At 42.1% G+C, this 16275-nt stretch overlaps 1 protein-coding gene and 1 long non-coding RNA gene across 6 annotated transcripts in view; one reads left to right on the top strand and one right to left on the bottom strand.

Moving 5' to 3' along the window:
* METTL9 (methyltransferase like 9) overlaps positions 1 to 2756 on the bottom strand; it is a 52581-nt gene extending 49825 nt beyond the window's left edge. For 3 of the 4 annotated variants that reach the window (XM_049639165.1, XM_049639166.1, XM_049639167.1), the window contains exon 1: positions 249 to 731. In XM_049639165.1, the coding sequence (XP_049495122.1) occupies positions 249 to 731 (483 nt within the window). Of the gene's footprint in view, positions 1 to 248; positions 732 to 2560 lie in introns of those variants that run through there. The other variant, XM_049639168.1, reaches the window with a different exon arrangement.
* LOC125928476 (uncharacterized) overlaps positions 769 to 16275 on the top strand; it is a 29826-nt gene continuing 14319 nt past the window's right edge. Inside the window, exons 1-2 of one of the 2 annotated variants that reach the window (XR_007459673.1) lie at positions 769 to 859; positions 1491 to 1630. This is a non-coding gene — a long non-coding RNA (uncharacterized LOC125928476). Of the gene's footprint in view, positions 860 to 897; positions 1631 to 16275 lie in introns of those variants that run through there. The other variant, XR_007459672.1, reaches the window with a different exon arrangement.

The following is a 16275-nucleotide window of genomic DNA, read 5'->3' as shown; positions in this document are numbered from 1 at the left end:
GCCGTTGTCCGCCCGCGCCCGGGAACAAAAGGCGCCGCGGGGCCCGGGCCGAACGCTCGAGGGTCGCGGAGCCAGCGCCCGGCGGGGACGACGTCGGGGAAACTTTCCGCGAGGCCGAGGCGGCGGGGCGAGGGCCCGGGGAGGCCCTCTCGCCGCGAAGCCCCGCACAATAGCCGGGCCGAGCGCGGGAAGGCCGGGCCGCCACGCCCCCGCCCCCGCCGGGCCCGGGCCCGACCCCGGCCGCGTACCTGGTGGTTCTCCTTCCTGCCGCCCGCGGCCGCCGCCGGCCCGCCGGGGCCGCTCGTCATGTTCACGTACAGTGAGCGAGTGAGCGGGCTCCGCAGCGTCCACATCCTCCGCGCCAGCCACACGGACGCCAGGCTCAGGCACAGCCAGCCCGCGAACAGTCTCATCGGGGGCCGCGGCCGCTCGTTCGGATCACCGCCGGCGCCGGGGCGAGGAGGAGGAGGCGCCGCCGCCTCCGGCCGCCGCCGCCGCCGCCCGGACTCGAGCCATCGCGCCCAACTTGCCCATCCAGCCCCTTCAGGGCCGAGGCGGGGTGGGGGGTGGAGCGGGCGGCGCACAGCCTTCCCACCTCCCCCTTCCTTTCCGCCCGCGGAACGCAACCGCCGCCGGCGCCAGTTTCCACCCGGAGCACTTAAGAGCGGCCGAAGCGCGCTCCCGCGCGGATAGAGCCGCCGGCCGGGAGGCGGGACAAAGGGAGCGCGCATTCGCCAGGCGCGCGTCCCCGCCTCCTATCTGGGCCGCGGCTTCATGTAATGGCGGAGATATTTTTCGTTTTATACGGCAAGGGCGATACTTCCGAAGGCAGTTACTGAAGCCTCCCGGTCCCTCCAAGGTGGTGTCCTTAGGACTTCTGGTCTTTCCTCGCCTTAGTCGTGGCCTCTGGGCGCCTCATTCCCTTCCCCCAACCCCCCCACCCCGACCCCGGCAGGACTTAACCTGGTTGTGCAGATTGACCCGAGGGTGAGGAGAGGGAGTCTCCTGCCTTTCGTACGTCCAGACTGTCAGACCAACACCTTGCCTGAGACGGACGCTGCCAGTTCTTAACTGTCACTGGCTCAGCTGCGTGGCTTATTTACATTTAGAGCCGAAGAGCCAGACCCCCACCCCAAGGGCCTCCACCCTGCTCCGCAGGAGCTACAAAGCGGTCTGGAATCTAGGGAGAAAGGATATCACCATGCCCTTGGTTCTTCCCAGTCCTGTTCCCCAAGCCTGGCAAGTTGCTGGCTATATGTTTCTAAGAGATATCAGTGAAAGCTCTGCCTTTGTTGGAAGCCACTGCAGCTCAGGCACCTGCAAGTATTACGTTGATGTATTGATGACCCTGCCCAAGAACGAAGACCCCCAAATCCGAGGCCCTTGCTGCTTGTTTCCTTGAACTAACAGATGGAAGTTGGACCCAGCACTCAAAGCGAACTAAGCTCCGGGAGCAATATTTACCCGGATGTTTCTTTGATCATTTCTAGCACGAGGAGACCTAGCAACGTTTCAGAACCGAAGGGTTACACCGTGTTCCTGTGTCTGAAGTTCTTCCTGCTGCTACCACCAAGCTACAACTAAGGAGTAATATATTTCATGGGTTCTCTAGCTTCAACACCTTTTCCAGGTTTGTTTGGAAACTGCTTTTAATTTAACTGCACTAGAAATAATGTAAATACATTTTATTTTAGTTCAAAAGAAGTAAGCCTTACCGTCAACTCCAGTATTGCACTTAAGAGATTACCATTTATGAAGCAGTGGTATGGTGATCCACTGATGAAGAACAAAATCGTACTTTACCCACAAACTTATTTATTAGCTTCTAAGAATCCTGGCTTGGGACTTTTTGGGAACAGGGGCATCTTGTTGCCTAATGTGAGGTAGGCTATAACAAACACAAAGGGGAAAGGGGAGGGTACTTTGTGTTCTCTCTTTTCAGTATGTTACCTGACTGCTTCCTGCTAAAACGCCAAAGAACCTGAACCTTACTAAATCTAGTTCAAACTTGTAGTGGTCCTGGCCCAAGTCATCAAAAGGGAACCATATTAGCCAGTCCAGGTAAACTCAGTTTGTTTACCATGTCACCTGTCCCTCCTGTCTCATGCAATCAGTGTCAGATAAAGCAGCCTTCATCTTTTTAGAGGTGGAGTGGGGAGGAGGGTGAAAGCAGTAGGAATATATAAAGTGACACATTTCATTTCTGAAAACAAAAAAGACAAAAGGTATGCCCCCCAACTATAGAGTAAACCTGAGGAGCCACAGCACAGAGACTGCAAAATGTGTCAGATGAACAAGAAGCAACTAGATGCCTACTGAACTCTGAAGGATTTGGGGGTCAGTTGACAGCCAGGAAGCCTAGCATCTCAAAGGAGCAGACTTTCATTTTATACCTGAGCAGCTGGCCTGGAAAAATAAATCACCCACACATTTAAAATAGTCTATAATAATCACAAAATAGTCAAATACATGTTATTTACACTTAGCAAACACAGGAAGAAACCAAAGCACAACATGATCAAATGATTTGCCTAAAGGTAGAGCAAATTCAATAGCAGACCTTTTCATAGAACCTGGTATCCCAGCTTGTGATCCTTCGATCCATCTAAGAAGCCTCTTCGTTGTCTCTCTCTTCTCAGAGAGCCTCCTGAATTACAAATGAGGAGGAAGGAAAACAGCAAGAGTAAATATACTAAGCAGAAGTTCAGATTGCCCTCGGGGACTGCCCCCTTCCTTCATCTACTAGAATGTCACTACTGTATATTAAAACCTCAATTAAAAACCTCAGTTATCCATAATGGAGAGGGGCAGAGGCACGAATAACACAAGAAGCTGAAAACCAGCCAATATCCCTTCTAACGTGGCTTTTAAATGCAGTCAGTAATAGTCCAAAAACACAGAAATAACACCCTCTGTATTGACCTCTGCTCACTGCCCTCCTGACTAGGAGCTCAGGTATTGAACTTGGGTCATAGTGCTGTGCATAGGCCCCATATCTTGTCTGGATCACTTTCTTCTCTAGAACTCTAAGCAAGGGTACCTTTTGGTGTAATTGTTCTTATCAGCTACAAATTACAACATATCCATGTTCTCTTTTCAGTGACAAAATCTAACGTAAAGGGAACCCATGGAGAGCTTTGCGGGCGCCTGGGTAGCTCAGTTGGTTAAGCATCCGGTCCCTGATTTCAGCTCAGGTCATGATCTCATGGGTTATGAGTTGGAGCCCTGCATCAGGCTCTTTGCTGACAGTGCAGAGCCTGCTTAGGATTCTCTCTGTCTGCACCTTGCCTACTCTACCTTTCTCCCTGTCTCTCTCTCAAAATAAACAAACATAAAAAAAAAAAAAAAAAAAGCTTTAAAAAAAAAGAAAAAGAGAGACTTGGATCTGCAGAGGCACAAAATGTGCCAGTCACTGTTGGTCATTGTCCTCTCCTTGAAGAGATTAAGTAGTGTAAAAAGCACTCAAAAATCACACGTTTTTGTGGACTTTTTTATACTTAATATTTTGTAGAGTGTCAGAGAATGGTACAAGTTTTCCCCAGTATAGATGTGCCCTGTGGTAATTAAGCAATGAGCACCTCCAAAAAATAAAATTAGTAAATGTATCCAACAATTTATTTTTATTTATTTTTTTAGAGAGAGAATGAGAGTGTGAGTAGGGGAGAGGGGGAGACAGAGAGAGAGAGGGAGGGAATCCTAAGCAGGATCCACACACAGCACAGAGCCCCACTAAGGGCTCCATTCCACAGCCCTGGGATCACAACCTGAGCCAAAATCAAGAGTCAGACGCTCAACAGACTGAGCCACCCAGGCACCCCAACATTTTTTTTCATTAGTAAACAGGGCATTTTTTATCTGAACCTGGTTGATATAATTTCAGTCATACACAGTGATCACTGTGATCTCTGCTTGATAAATTCTAAGTTCTGGTGAAACTGCAAACAGGTTAGAAAAAAATTGGCAACATAAAGTAGCAATATTAAACCAGGAGTCACCTATGGAGGCAAGTACAAATAACACAATGTACTCTTGGAGATCTCCCAGTGCTGACTCATCAGCATACTGGTTTGAGACAGACCAGCTGGGTTTGAAGCCTGGCTCTAAGCTTCTTGGTAATGCACTTTGAGGCAAATAACTTGATTGCTGTAGGTCTCACTTTCCTCATCTGTGAAATGGGAATAATAATAATGGTTACCTATCTCATGGGGATGTAGTAATGATTAAAGTATATATTCTAAATATAAAAGACTATATATTCTAAATATAAAGGACTATTCCAAATATAAAGGTGCCTCAAGATGCAGGGAGCTCTCCAGAAATGTTAATTTGCTCTTGTTTTCATTATAACATGGATAATTCAACCTCTTCTGATGACCCCTTTTCCTTATCCATAAACTAAGGGCCATGATTCTGAACTGCCTACTTCATAATACACCTATGAGAATCATATGATCTTAAAGTCTCAACCAAGATTATCATAATAAGGATGTTCGGTCCTAACATAACCGTGATCTCTGCAAAGCTATTCTCCATAAAACATTCCCTTAGAGCCCTTGATGAGAGCTCCTCCTCAGTGTGTTTATTCCCAGGCTCCTTCCTGAGACTTGGGACTAAGGGAGGAAAGATGAGAAGAGGAAAGAGAACACAAATCTAAAAAACATTCAAACCTAAAATTACAAAATCAGGCAGCACATAGAAGTCATTTACTTGTGAAGAATGACTGTCTTAGTAGGAAAGCCTTTCCCTCTCTGATATATAGAACTCCACACCAACCATGGCATTTCACGTGCTTACAACCTTCTGAACCCTGCGGCTTCCCTCTACCCCACACCATGGCAATCTCATACCTGTCTCAGTTGATGTCAGGAATGGCAGCAGAAAGACAAAGAAATAGCACTTTCATGTGGTCAATAAACATTTATCGAATACATGCCACACGCTAGGCTCTAAACTAAGTGGAATAGAAACACAGTGCCTCACCCTCATACAGCTTGCTGTCTGTCTAGTAGGGAGGCAGACCTGCCCAAATAATCAAAAATCAATGTATAATTACAAACGGCTGAGTGCTAGAAGAGAATTGGATATTGTTAGAACTTAGAACAGAGGGATCTGACTTGACTGGGGTGTGGGGAATGGAGTGTTCAGGGAAAGCTGAAGTATGAGGAAGTGTGGCATCATGGCCCTCGTTTTGACATCTCCTTGCTAAGCTTGAGAGCTTCCGAGTTGCCCAAGTTCCTCTAGATTATAGATGAACCTAGTAATTGTGAGAAAAGAAATAGGGGTGCTCTTGGAGCCTTCTGGGATGTGAAGACTCACGGTGGCCACCTATGTAATTATGTTGTACATCTACATGACTGCTTTTAGGACCCTTCAAGAAAATCTGCACATAATAGTTTAACTCACTTAGAGGAATATGTGTATTATTTAAAAATACATATTTCAACTCTGCAGTGTCCTTCTAGTAGGAGGTCTGAGTCAGAGCTCTGAAAAAAGAGAGAAGGCTGTTGTTTTTCATTCACTTTCTGGGATATTTTCAAAGGTCCAAAGATCTTTGATCTCGTTTTAAGTATATTTTCAAAACATCCCTATCCTTGGCCTCATAATTGCTGTCTCCTGCATGTATGTGGGTTTGGTCTTATGAATGGCCACTTCCTCTCCACCCAGTGTGCCATGTCACTTCATGCCACTGTGTTTTCATATACTTGTTTTGAAACTATAAAACACTCAAACTTATGGTTTATATGAAATACATGAAAAAATTGCATGGTACAATGAGAAAGCTTTAAAACAAAATCTAAATATTTCATAGTAGACAAAATATATATGTGCATACATAAACATAAGTGATCTTAAAGAGTTTGTATAACATAGCACAGAGCCACATCTCTGCTGGCATGAAAGACGATGACTATTTTATTTTTGCACAACCACATACTGGTCTGAGAATGAGGAAGAATACGTTTATGAAAGAGGATACTTGAGCAGTCAAGCAACCTGAAAATCAGACAAAACTATCTCCCTTCTCTGGTAAAAACAGTGATTGATTTTTTTTTTTTTTAATGGCCACAACTAATGTGAGTTTGCTTTACAACTTAACCTAGGATCTTCCTTAAACGTGTTGTGCCTACAAATCATTAAACCCAGAAGAAAGGCATTTGACTATTAAATATCCAAAACCTCAGCATTTTGAAACCCCCACAGCTGTTTTCCTTCAGTTCATAGTTTCCCCTTACCAACAAACATCCTTTGTTCCATACAGTTTCCTAAAATCGAGAGTCAATACTGCAAACAGCTATTAAGCTATTCCACAGTAGAAAGTTTATTTCAAGTTCATTAGCTTTCTGTCCTCAAGTCTTTCGAGTAAAGTTTTAGATATGGCAGGGACAGGCATTAAAGGCCATCAGCTTTTCCTTCCACTAACAGAGCTCAGATTCCACCCTCTTCCTCCAGCCTCCCACACCAGTTCTGGCGGGTGGGGTGGGAGAAGCCAGCTTTGCTCAAGGACCTCACTAAAGTGTAGTTTGTGAATATAGAACAGGCTAGTCTCCCTCCAGGAAAAGTCCATTTTATAACCAAAACTATAAATGACATTGGAGCCAAATGTGCTGTTTTTTAGACAGACATAATTTTAAACAAATTGCCTTAGGTTATACATGCACTGTTTTTATTTTCATAAGGAGACATATTTATAGATAATTTTCACCACATCTACAATGCTCATCATAATGATTCAATGGAATGAGGCTTTAGGTAAAAAAGCCTTAAGTTATCCCTGTAGACTTTGATAGAACAATGGACTAATTTTTAGAGTCTCCAACGTCCTGGTTGATAAATGAATGGGAATTTCTCCATTGTCATACTATAAACAGCAACATATACATAGGAATATGTATACATGATACAGGGTAAATCATATTTGAGAACATTTAATATTTATTAGCTCTTTTCCTCATTTAGAATTTATATTTGGACACAAGTATCAGGAATACATTATATTTTTGACATATATTATAGTTTAAAGAATTTTTAAATTTTTTTTTTTAACGTTTATTTATTTTTGGGACAGAGAGAGATAGAGCATGAACGGGGGAGGGGCAGAGAGAGAGGGAGACACAGAATCGGAAACAGGCTCCAGGCTCTGAGCCATCAGCCCAGAGCCCAACGCGGGGCTCGAACTCACGGACCGCGAGATCGTGACCTAAGCTGAAGTCGGACGCTCAACCGACTGAGCCACCCAGGCGCCCCAAGAATTTTTAATTTTAAGCAAACTCTGTGTCACATGTGGGGCTCGAACTCATGACCCAGAGATCAACAAGAGTTACATACTCTACCAACTGAGCCAGCTAGGCACCCCCAAAGATGTTTTAGGGAAAAAATTAAGTCAGATCATTTTGACATGATAGGCAGTACATACAGTTGATTTTTTTTTTTTTTTTTTGAGAGAGAGAGGGTGCAAGTGAGTGAGGGGCGGAGAGAGAGAATCCCACAAAGGGCAGAAAGAGAGAGAGAGAGAGAGGAAGAGAGAAGCACGGCTCACCCTGGGCTCGTGTTTTACTCAAAGCAGGGCTGTACTCACCCTAAGTGGGGCTCATGCTTACCTGATGTGGGACTCGAACTTACAAACTTTGAGATCATGGCCTGAGCTAAAGTCAAATGCTTAATGACTTAGCCACCCAGCCCCCCCCCCCCATGCAGCTGATCATTAATATTGCCCTGAAATAAATTCTGGAAATACAGAAATAAAATTGCTGTGTATGTATAATGGATTAGAAAAAAGAAATGTAAAGTCACCTTTTTTTTTTTTTTTAACGTTTCTTTATTTTTGAGACATAGAGACAGAGTACAAGTGAAGGAGAGGCAGAGAGAGAAGGAGATACGGAATCCAAAGCAGGCTCCAGGTTCTGAGCTGTCCGCACAGAGCCCAACATGGGTTCCAAACCCACGAAGTATGAGATCATGACCTCAGCCAAAGTTGGACGTTCAACAGACTGAGCCACCCAGGTGCCCCATAAAGTCACCTTTTAAAAAGGCAGGTCTGGGGCTGCTGGGTGGCTCAGTTGGTTAAGCGTCCAACTTCAGCTCAGGTCATGACCTCGCGATTCGTGAGTTCAAGCCCCGTGTCAGGTTCTATGCTGATAGCTCAGAGCCTGAAGCCTGCTTCGGATTCTGTCTCCCTCTTTCTCTGCCCCTCCCCCACGTGTGCTCTGTCTCTGTCTCTCAAAAATGAATAAACATTAAAAAAAATTAAAAAAAAAAAGGCAGGTCTGTTGGGGTGCCTGGGTGGCTCAGTCAGTTAAGCATCTGACTCGATCTCAGCTCAGGTCTTGATCTGAGCTTGTGAGTTCAAGCCCCATGTTGAGCCCCATGCTGGATATGGAGCATAGATAGATAGATGCATAGATAGATAGATAGATAGATAGATAGATAGATAGTCAGGTTCCCAAGCCAAGACTTGATTGCAGATTGACTGAAGGAAGATCATAACATATCTACAGAAAAAAAACAGCTCATTGGGGGTAGAGGTGGGGAGGAGTTGTGTCAGCCTTGGGAAATGGAAAGGCAGGCTGATTTGGTAGTGGATCTCCATCATCAGCTCAGGAGACAGTATCCTTCACTTTGCTCAATGCTGCACGTGTCTCTCTGTGTGGATGGTGATGGGTGCATCCATTTTATCCAGGCTCCATGACATCGTCCATTAACATCATTCTAAATGGCCACATCCCTCATTCCATGCTCACCACATGGTTGGATGTGCTTCACCCAACAAATATCAGACAGACCTCACTTGCCTGAAAAGTGCAATTGATAGGGATGAGAACATTCCCAGATTGTTGAGGCATGCTGTGGTTCTCTTCCAAGGTCTTTCTTGCCCCACCCCACATTCCTCATCCCTGAACCCCATTTCCATTTATCCAACTCTCATCTTTATCATCAAAAACAGGGTGAACACTCACACCAAGAGACATGAAACTCAAATTCTAGTTACATCCCCGACATTTTCCATGTGACCTCGTAAAATCACATAACCTTCATTCTTTTGTTGTAAAAATGGTAATTAATAAAGACCACCTGTGCATATGCACCTGGATTAGAGACTTCCAGTTATGGGATCTGTTCCTTCACCTGCTTACTTTCTTTCATGAATTATGGGTTCTGTGGATATTTCCCCAAGTGATAATATAAACATACCTATACTTACATAGTACACAAGAGAAGTGGTATAATTTTGTTTTCCCACACACTTTAACAAGAAATCTCACAAATTCAGTCCCATAGCACTCCACAAAATAGGAAATAATTTACAGCAAATCGTACATACCTGTGACAAAGTTTGTAAGTAGAGCCATCTTTCGTCTTGACAGTTGTGTGCTTGACAACTTGTCAGCTTCTTATGATCTGAAACCAAAATCCTTACATTTCCTCCTCCCAATATCAGTCACTCTCCCACTTAGTGTGAGGCTTGCCCAGTCCCCTGGGAGGAAGCACTCATTAGGAAAAGTAGGAACAAAAATGAACATATTTCTTTTTTTTTTTTTTTTAATTTTTTAATGTTTATTTTTGAGACAGAGAGAGACAGAGCATGAACGGGGGAGGGTCAGAGAGAGGGAGACACAGAATCCGAAACCGGCTCCAGGCTCCGAGCTGTCAGCACAGAGCCCGACGCGGGGCTCGAACTCAGGGACCGAGAGATCATGACCTGAGCCGAAGTCGGCCGCTTAACCAACTGAGCCACCCAGGCGCCCAAAAAAATGAACATATTTCTACCGCATGAAATTCTAGATCTGGGCCACAGCCTCACTCTTTATGAAAAAGAGCATTGCGAGAGTACCACCCAGGCCACTGAAAACAACAATGGCTCACAATAGATGCCAGACATTGTGGTAGGTATCTTAACGTGTGTCATCTCTCTTTTTTTTTTTTTTTTTAATTTTTTTCTTTTTTTTTAGAGAGCACGTACGCATGTACACCCAACTTGCGGAGGGGCAGAAGGAGAGGGAGAGAATGAATCATAAGCAGGCTCTATGCTTAATGCACGACTGGTGGCAGGACTCTAGCTCAGCGCAGAGCCCTGCAGTGGGAGGTGGGGGGAGGCTCTATCTCACCACTGTGAGATCATGATGAAAGGACCTGAGCCAAAATCAAGGATAGGACGCTTAACTGACTGAGCCACCCAGGCATCCCCGTGTGTCATCTCTTTTTTCTTTTTTTAAGTTTATTTTTTGAGAGAGAGAGCGCAAGCGGGGAAGGGGCAGTGAGAGAGAGGGCGACACAGAATTGGAAGCAAGCTCCAGCTGAGCTGTCAGCACAGAGCCTGACACGGGTGGAACTCATGGACCATGAGATCGTGACTGAGCCCAAGTCAGATGCTTAACCAACTAAGCCACCTACATTCCCGTGTCATCTCTTTTAATCCCCAATACAATCTAAGAAGGTTGATACTATTGTTATTTATTTCTTTTCTTTCCTTCTTTCTTTTTTCTTTTCTTTTCTTTCTTTCTTTCTTTCTTTCTTTCTTTCTTTCTTTCTTTTTTTTTTTTACAGAGGAAGAAACCAAGGCACATAAAGCTTCTATTGCACAGCCAATGAGTGGTTGAGGCAGGATTTTAAAGCAGGCGGTCTGATTTCAGAACCCACATTCTTCACACAATGCTCTACTGCCTCCTAGTGTTTTAGCCATCCTCAGCCCAGGAGCATCAGAATCCCAGGTGGTGTTAGTTACACTGCAGGTTCCTGGGTCATTCGAGGTGTACTGATTCAGAATCTTGCTGTAAATCAGAAATTTTTAATATGGTTCACAGGAAGAAGGCGGGGAAGAGGTCCTTAGCAGAAGCGCTATGTTCTTTTTTTTTAATGTGTATTTGTTTTTTTGAGAGAGCAAGAAAGCTAGTGGGGGTTGGGCAGAGAAGGAGGGAGGCAGAGCATCTGAAGCAGGCTCTGGGCTGACATCAGAAAGCCTGACACAGGGCTCGAACTCACAAACTGTGAGATCATGACCTGAGCCAAAGTCGGGTGCTTCAGCCACTGAGCCACCCAGGTGCCCCAGAAGCAATATGTACTTTTAATAAAGAGTGTTAATAAAACAGTATTCAATAGTCATGACATTGTTAATGAGGTAATTATTTTTAAAGTGTTGAGATACCCTAAAAGTGTTGAGATAACCATTTGACTTTCTGAATAGCAAGTCAAATGTCACTTGTGTAATCACTTCAAAACAATCTTCCAGGAATAAAATGAAGATAATTTCTGTGGTCTATAAATATTTTTTAAGTCCAGTAATTCACCCTGTATAGTATACAGTTTGAGTTTTGACAAATGCATACAAGGGTTGTGACCAATACCCACAATCAAAATACAGACTATTTCCATTCCTTAAAAAAATTCCCTGTGTCCCTTGTAGTCAACCTCTCTCCCCATCTTAGATTCTGCCAACCACTAATGTGTTTGCTCCCCTGAAAGTTTTACCCTTTCCAGAATATGATTTAAATGGAATCATACAGTTAGGTAATCTTTTGAGTCTGGCTTCTCTTCCACTCAGCATTGTGCACTTGGCATTCATTCATGCTGATGTATCAGTAAATCTGTCTTCTTACTGACATATGTCATTCCATGATATGGATGTACCACAATCTGTTTCCCTGTTAACCAGCTGAAGGACATTTGAGTCACTTCCAGTTTTTTTTTATGTATGTGATCATGACTAAACTGCCATAAACAACTGTGTACATGTTTTGTGTGAACACAGTTTTTGGTTCTCTTGAGCAAATAGCTAGCAATGGGATTTCTGGATTCTATGTCAGATTCTATGTCTATTTAACTTTTTTAATAAGCTGTCAAAACTGATTTCTAAAGCAGCTGTGCCATTTTAATTCTTCCAGGACTGTACGAGAGTTCTAGGTGCTCCACAATCTTGTCAGCACATGGTATTGTCAGTTTTTATTTTAGCCAGTCCAATAGTTATGTAGTGGTATTTCACTGTGGTTTTATTTTTCTTTTAATGTTTATTTATTTATTTTGAGAGAGAGAGAGAACATGAGCAGGGGAGGGGCAGAGAGAGAGAAGGAGAGAGAGAGAATCCCAAGCTCCCAAGCTCCACGCTATCAGCACAGAATCTGATACAGGGCTTGATTTCATGAACTGTGAGATCATGACCTGGTCGGAAATCAAGAGTTGTTCACTTAATTGACTGAGCCACTCCTTCACTGTGGTTTTAATTTGCCTTTTCCTGATAACCAATAATGTTAAAGATCTTTTCATGTACTTACTTTCCATCTGTAGCTCTTCTTTGGTGGAATGTCTGTTCAAACATTTGCCCCTTTTTTATTGGGTTGTTTCTTATCTTTTAATTGGTTGAGAGTCTTTTTAAAATACTCTACATGCAAGTCTTTTATCAAATATGGATTTTGCAAATATTTTCTCCCAGACTGTGGCTTACCTTTTCATTTATTAACAATGTCTTTCAAAGATCAGGAGTTAATTTTTTTTCCCCAGACTTAATGAGGTATCATTGACAAGTAAAAATTGTGTATATGTAGATTGTACAACATGATTTTTTAAAGGTGTACAATTGGATGATTTAATATACATATAAATTATGAAATAATTATAATAATTAAGTTCATTAACACATCCATCACCTCACATAGGTACCTTTGTGTGCATATGTGGTGAGAACACTTAAGAGCTACTCTCTTAGCAAATTTCAAGTGTATAATATAGTGTTATTAACTATAGTCACCATTTTTTACATTAGATTCCCAGAATTTATCATAACTGAAATATTGTGCCTTTGGACCAACATCTCTCTACTTCCACACCCTCATGCCATGGCAACCATTGTTCTCTGGCTCAATGTTTTCAGCTTCCATTTATAAGTGAAACCATACCAGTATTTGTCTTTCTGTTCTGGCTTACTTCACATAGCATAATGTCCTCCAGGTTCATCCATGTTGGTGCAAATGATGAGACTTCCTTCTTTTTTATGGCTGAATAATCTCTGTATCTATATCACATCTTTATCCATTCATCCATCAACGAACACTTAGGTTGTTTCCATACTTGGATATTGTGACTAATGCTGCAACGATCATGGGAGTGCAGATACCTCTTTCTTTTAGTTTTGGTTTAAGTTTATTTTGGGAGAGAGAGAGAGAGAGAGCGTACGTGCACAACACAAGTGAGGGAGGGGCAGAGTGAGAGGGAGAGAGAGAATCCCAAGCAGGTTCCACACTATCAGCGCAGAGCCCCACGAAGGACTCGATCCCATGAACTGTGAGATCATGACCTGAGCCGAAATCAAGAGTTGGACGCTTAATGGACTGAGCCACCCAGGCATCCCTCTTTTTCTTTCAGTTTTACTGAGATATAATCAACATACAGCATTGTGTAAGTTTAAGGTATACAGCATAACGACTTGACTTACATATATTATGAAATGATCATCACAATTAGTTAACATCTATCACCTCATATAGATACAAAAAGAAAAAAAAGAAAGAAAATGTGTTTTTCCTTGTGTAAGAACTCTTAGGATTTACTCTTAACAGCTTTCAAATATACCCTACAGCAGTGTTAACTACAATCATCATGTTGTACATTACATCCTGAGTACTTATTTATCTTATAACTAGAAGGTTGTGCCTTTTGACCACCTTCCTCCAATTCCTCCTTTCCCACCCCTGCCTCTGGAAACCACAAATCTTCTCTTTCTCTGTGAGTTTTATTTTGTTTTGTTTTGTTTTTCTGTGAGTTTCTGGGGTTTTTTTGTTGTTTTTTTGGTCGTTGGTTTTTTCTTTGTTAGATTCCACATATAAGTGAGAGCATATAGTATTTCTCTTTCCCTGTTTTAGTTCACTTAGCATAATGCCCTCAAGATCCATCTGTGTTGTCACAAATGGTAAGATTTCCTTCTTTTTATGGCTAAATTCCATTGCATGTATATATACCAAAACTTTATCTATTCATCTGTCTATGGACATTTAGATTGTTTTCCCTGTCTTGGCTATTGTAAAGAATACTGCAGTGAATATGGAGGTACAGATATCTCAACATAGTGTTTTCTTTTCCTTCAGATGTAGTCCCAGAAGTAGAATTGCTGAATCATATGGTTGTTCTATCTTCAAATTTTTGAGGAACCTCCATGCTGTTTTCCACAGTGGTTGCACCAGTTCACATTGCCATCAAGAGTCCACAGGGATCCCTTTTCTCCACATCTTCACCAGCATTTTTTATCTCTAATCTTTTTGGTGATAACCAAACAGGCATCTGTTTTCAATTTTATTGATTTCTGATGTTTATTATTTCCTCCTGCCTGATTTGGGTTTAATTTGCTCTTTTTTGTTTGTCTGTTTGTTTCCTAAGGTGGAAACATAGATTATTAATTTCAGACCCTTCTTTTATTTATATATAATATATAGGCACATATGTATAATATATATACATATTCATTTAATGCCACAGACTTCCTTCTAGGCACTGCTCTCATTGCATTCCACAAATTTTGATATACTGTATCATGTTTTCATTTTTGTTCAATTCAAAATATGTTCCAGTTTCCTTGCTGACTTTTTCTTTAATCCATGAGTTATTTAAAAGTGTGTTTTTAACTTCCAGATTTGGGGGGGATTTCCCAGGTAGGTTATTGGTTTCTAATTGAATATACCATTATAATCAGAAGACATACTTTATATGACTTCTTTCATATGTGTTGTTATTTCTTTTTTAATTTTTTTTAATGTTTATTTATTTTTGAGAGAGAGAGACAGAGTGTGTGAATGGGGGAGGGGCAGAGAAAGACAGAGACACAGAATCTGAAGCAGGCTCCAGGCTCTGAGCTGTCAGCACAGAGCCTGACGAGGGGCTCGAACTCAGCCTTGAGATCATGACCTGAGCTGAAGTCGGACTCTTAACCAGCTGAGCCACCCAGGCACCCCATTACTTCTTTTACTGCCCAGATGTTGTAACTTGCTAAATATTTCATTTGCACTTGAAAAGAACGTGTATTCTGCTGTTGTTGGGCAAGCTGTTCTATAAATGACAACTAGGTCAAGTTTCTTGACGGTATTGTTCACTTCTGTATCTTTATTGATTTTCCTTCTAAATGCCCTATTGATTACTAAAAGTGAATTCCCACCTAAAATTGTGGATTTTGGGGGCATCTGGCTGGCTCAATTGATAGAGCATGCAACTCTTGTTTTTAGAGTTGTGAATTTGAGCCCCATATTGGGGGTAGAGTTTACTTTAAAAATATTATTTAAAAAATTATAAAATTATGGATTTGTTTATTTCTCCATTCACTTCTATTAGTTTTTTGCTTCATGCATTTAATTTTTTTTTTTTTTACATTTATTCATTTTTGAGAGACAGAGACAGAGCACAAACAGGGGAGGGGCAGAGAGAGAGGGAGACACAGAATATAAAGCAGGCTCCAGGCTCCCAGCTGTCAGCACAGAGCCCAGTGTGGGGCTTGAAATCACAAACTGCAAGATCATGACCTGAGCTGAAGTCGGACGCTCAACCAACTGAGCCACCACTTGCTTCATGCATTTTGAAGCTCCATTATTAAGTACATACATATTTAGGATTATTACATTTTATTGGTAAGTTGATCCATTTATTACTATGTAAGCTCTCTCTTTATCCCTGGTAATATTCCTTCTTTTGAAGTTGACTTAAATGTTAACATGGCCATTCCAACTTTCCTTGGATTACTGCTTACATGTTATATTTTTTGGTCCTTCGTCTTTAAACATACCTGTGTCTTCATATTGGAAGCGGATTTTTTGGTATATATCATGTAGTTGGATCTTGTTTTGTTTTTAATCCAATCAATAATTTCTGTTTTTTAATTGGTATATTTTGACCATTTGTATTTAATGTAATACTGATTAACATCTAGTCAGTTGTTTTCTCTGTTCCATTCTTGGCCCTCTTTCCGCTTTTTCTGCCTGCTTTTAGGATGATTAATTTTTATTATGCTATTTCCACTATAGGCTTATTATTCATGCCTCAGTTTAAATATATATATATATTTATGGGGCGCCTGGATAGTTCAGTTCGTTGAGCATCCAACTTCAGCTCAGGTCATGATCTTGGAGTCTGTGAGTTCAAGCCCCATCTTGGGCTCTGTTCTGACAGCTCAGAGCCTGGAGCTTCAGATTCTGTGTCTTCCTCTCTCTCTGCCCCTCCCCTACTCGTACTCTGTCTCTCTCTCTCTCAAAAGTAAATAAACATTAAAAAAATTTTTTTAAATATATATATATTTAATGGTTGGTCTAA

The sequence above is a fragment of the Panthera uncia genome, chromosome E3 (assembly GCF_023721935.1).
Source record: "Panthera uncia isolate 11264 chromosome E3, Puncia_PCG_1.0, whole genome shotgun sequence".
Classification (NCBI taxonomy): domain Eukaryota; kingdom Metazoa; phylum Chordata; class Mammalia; order Carnivora; family Felidae; genus Panthera; species Panthera uncia.
Note: the sequence above shows the minus strand (reverse complement) of the source record. Positions and strands in the feature narration are given on the sequence as shown.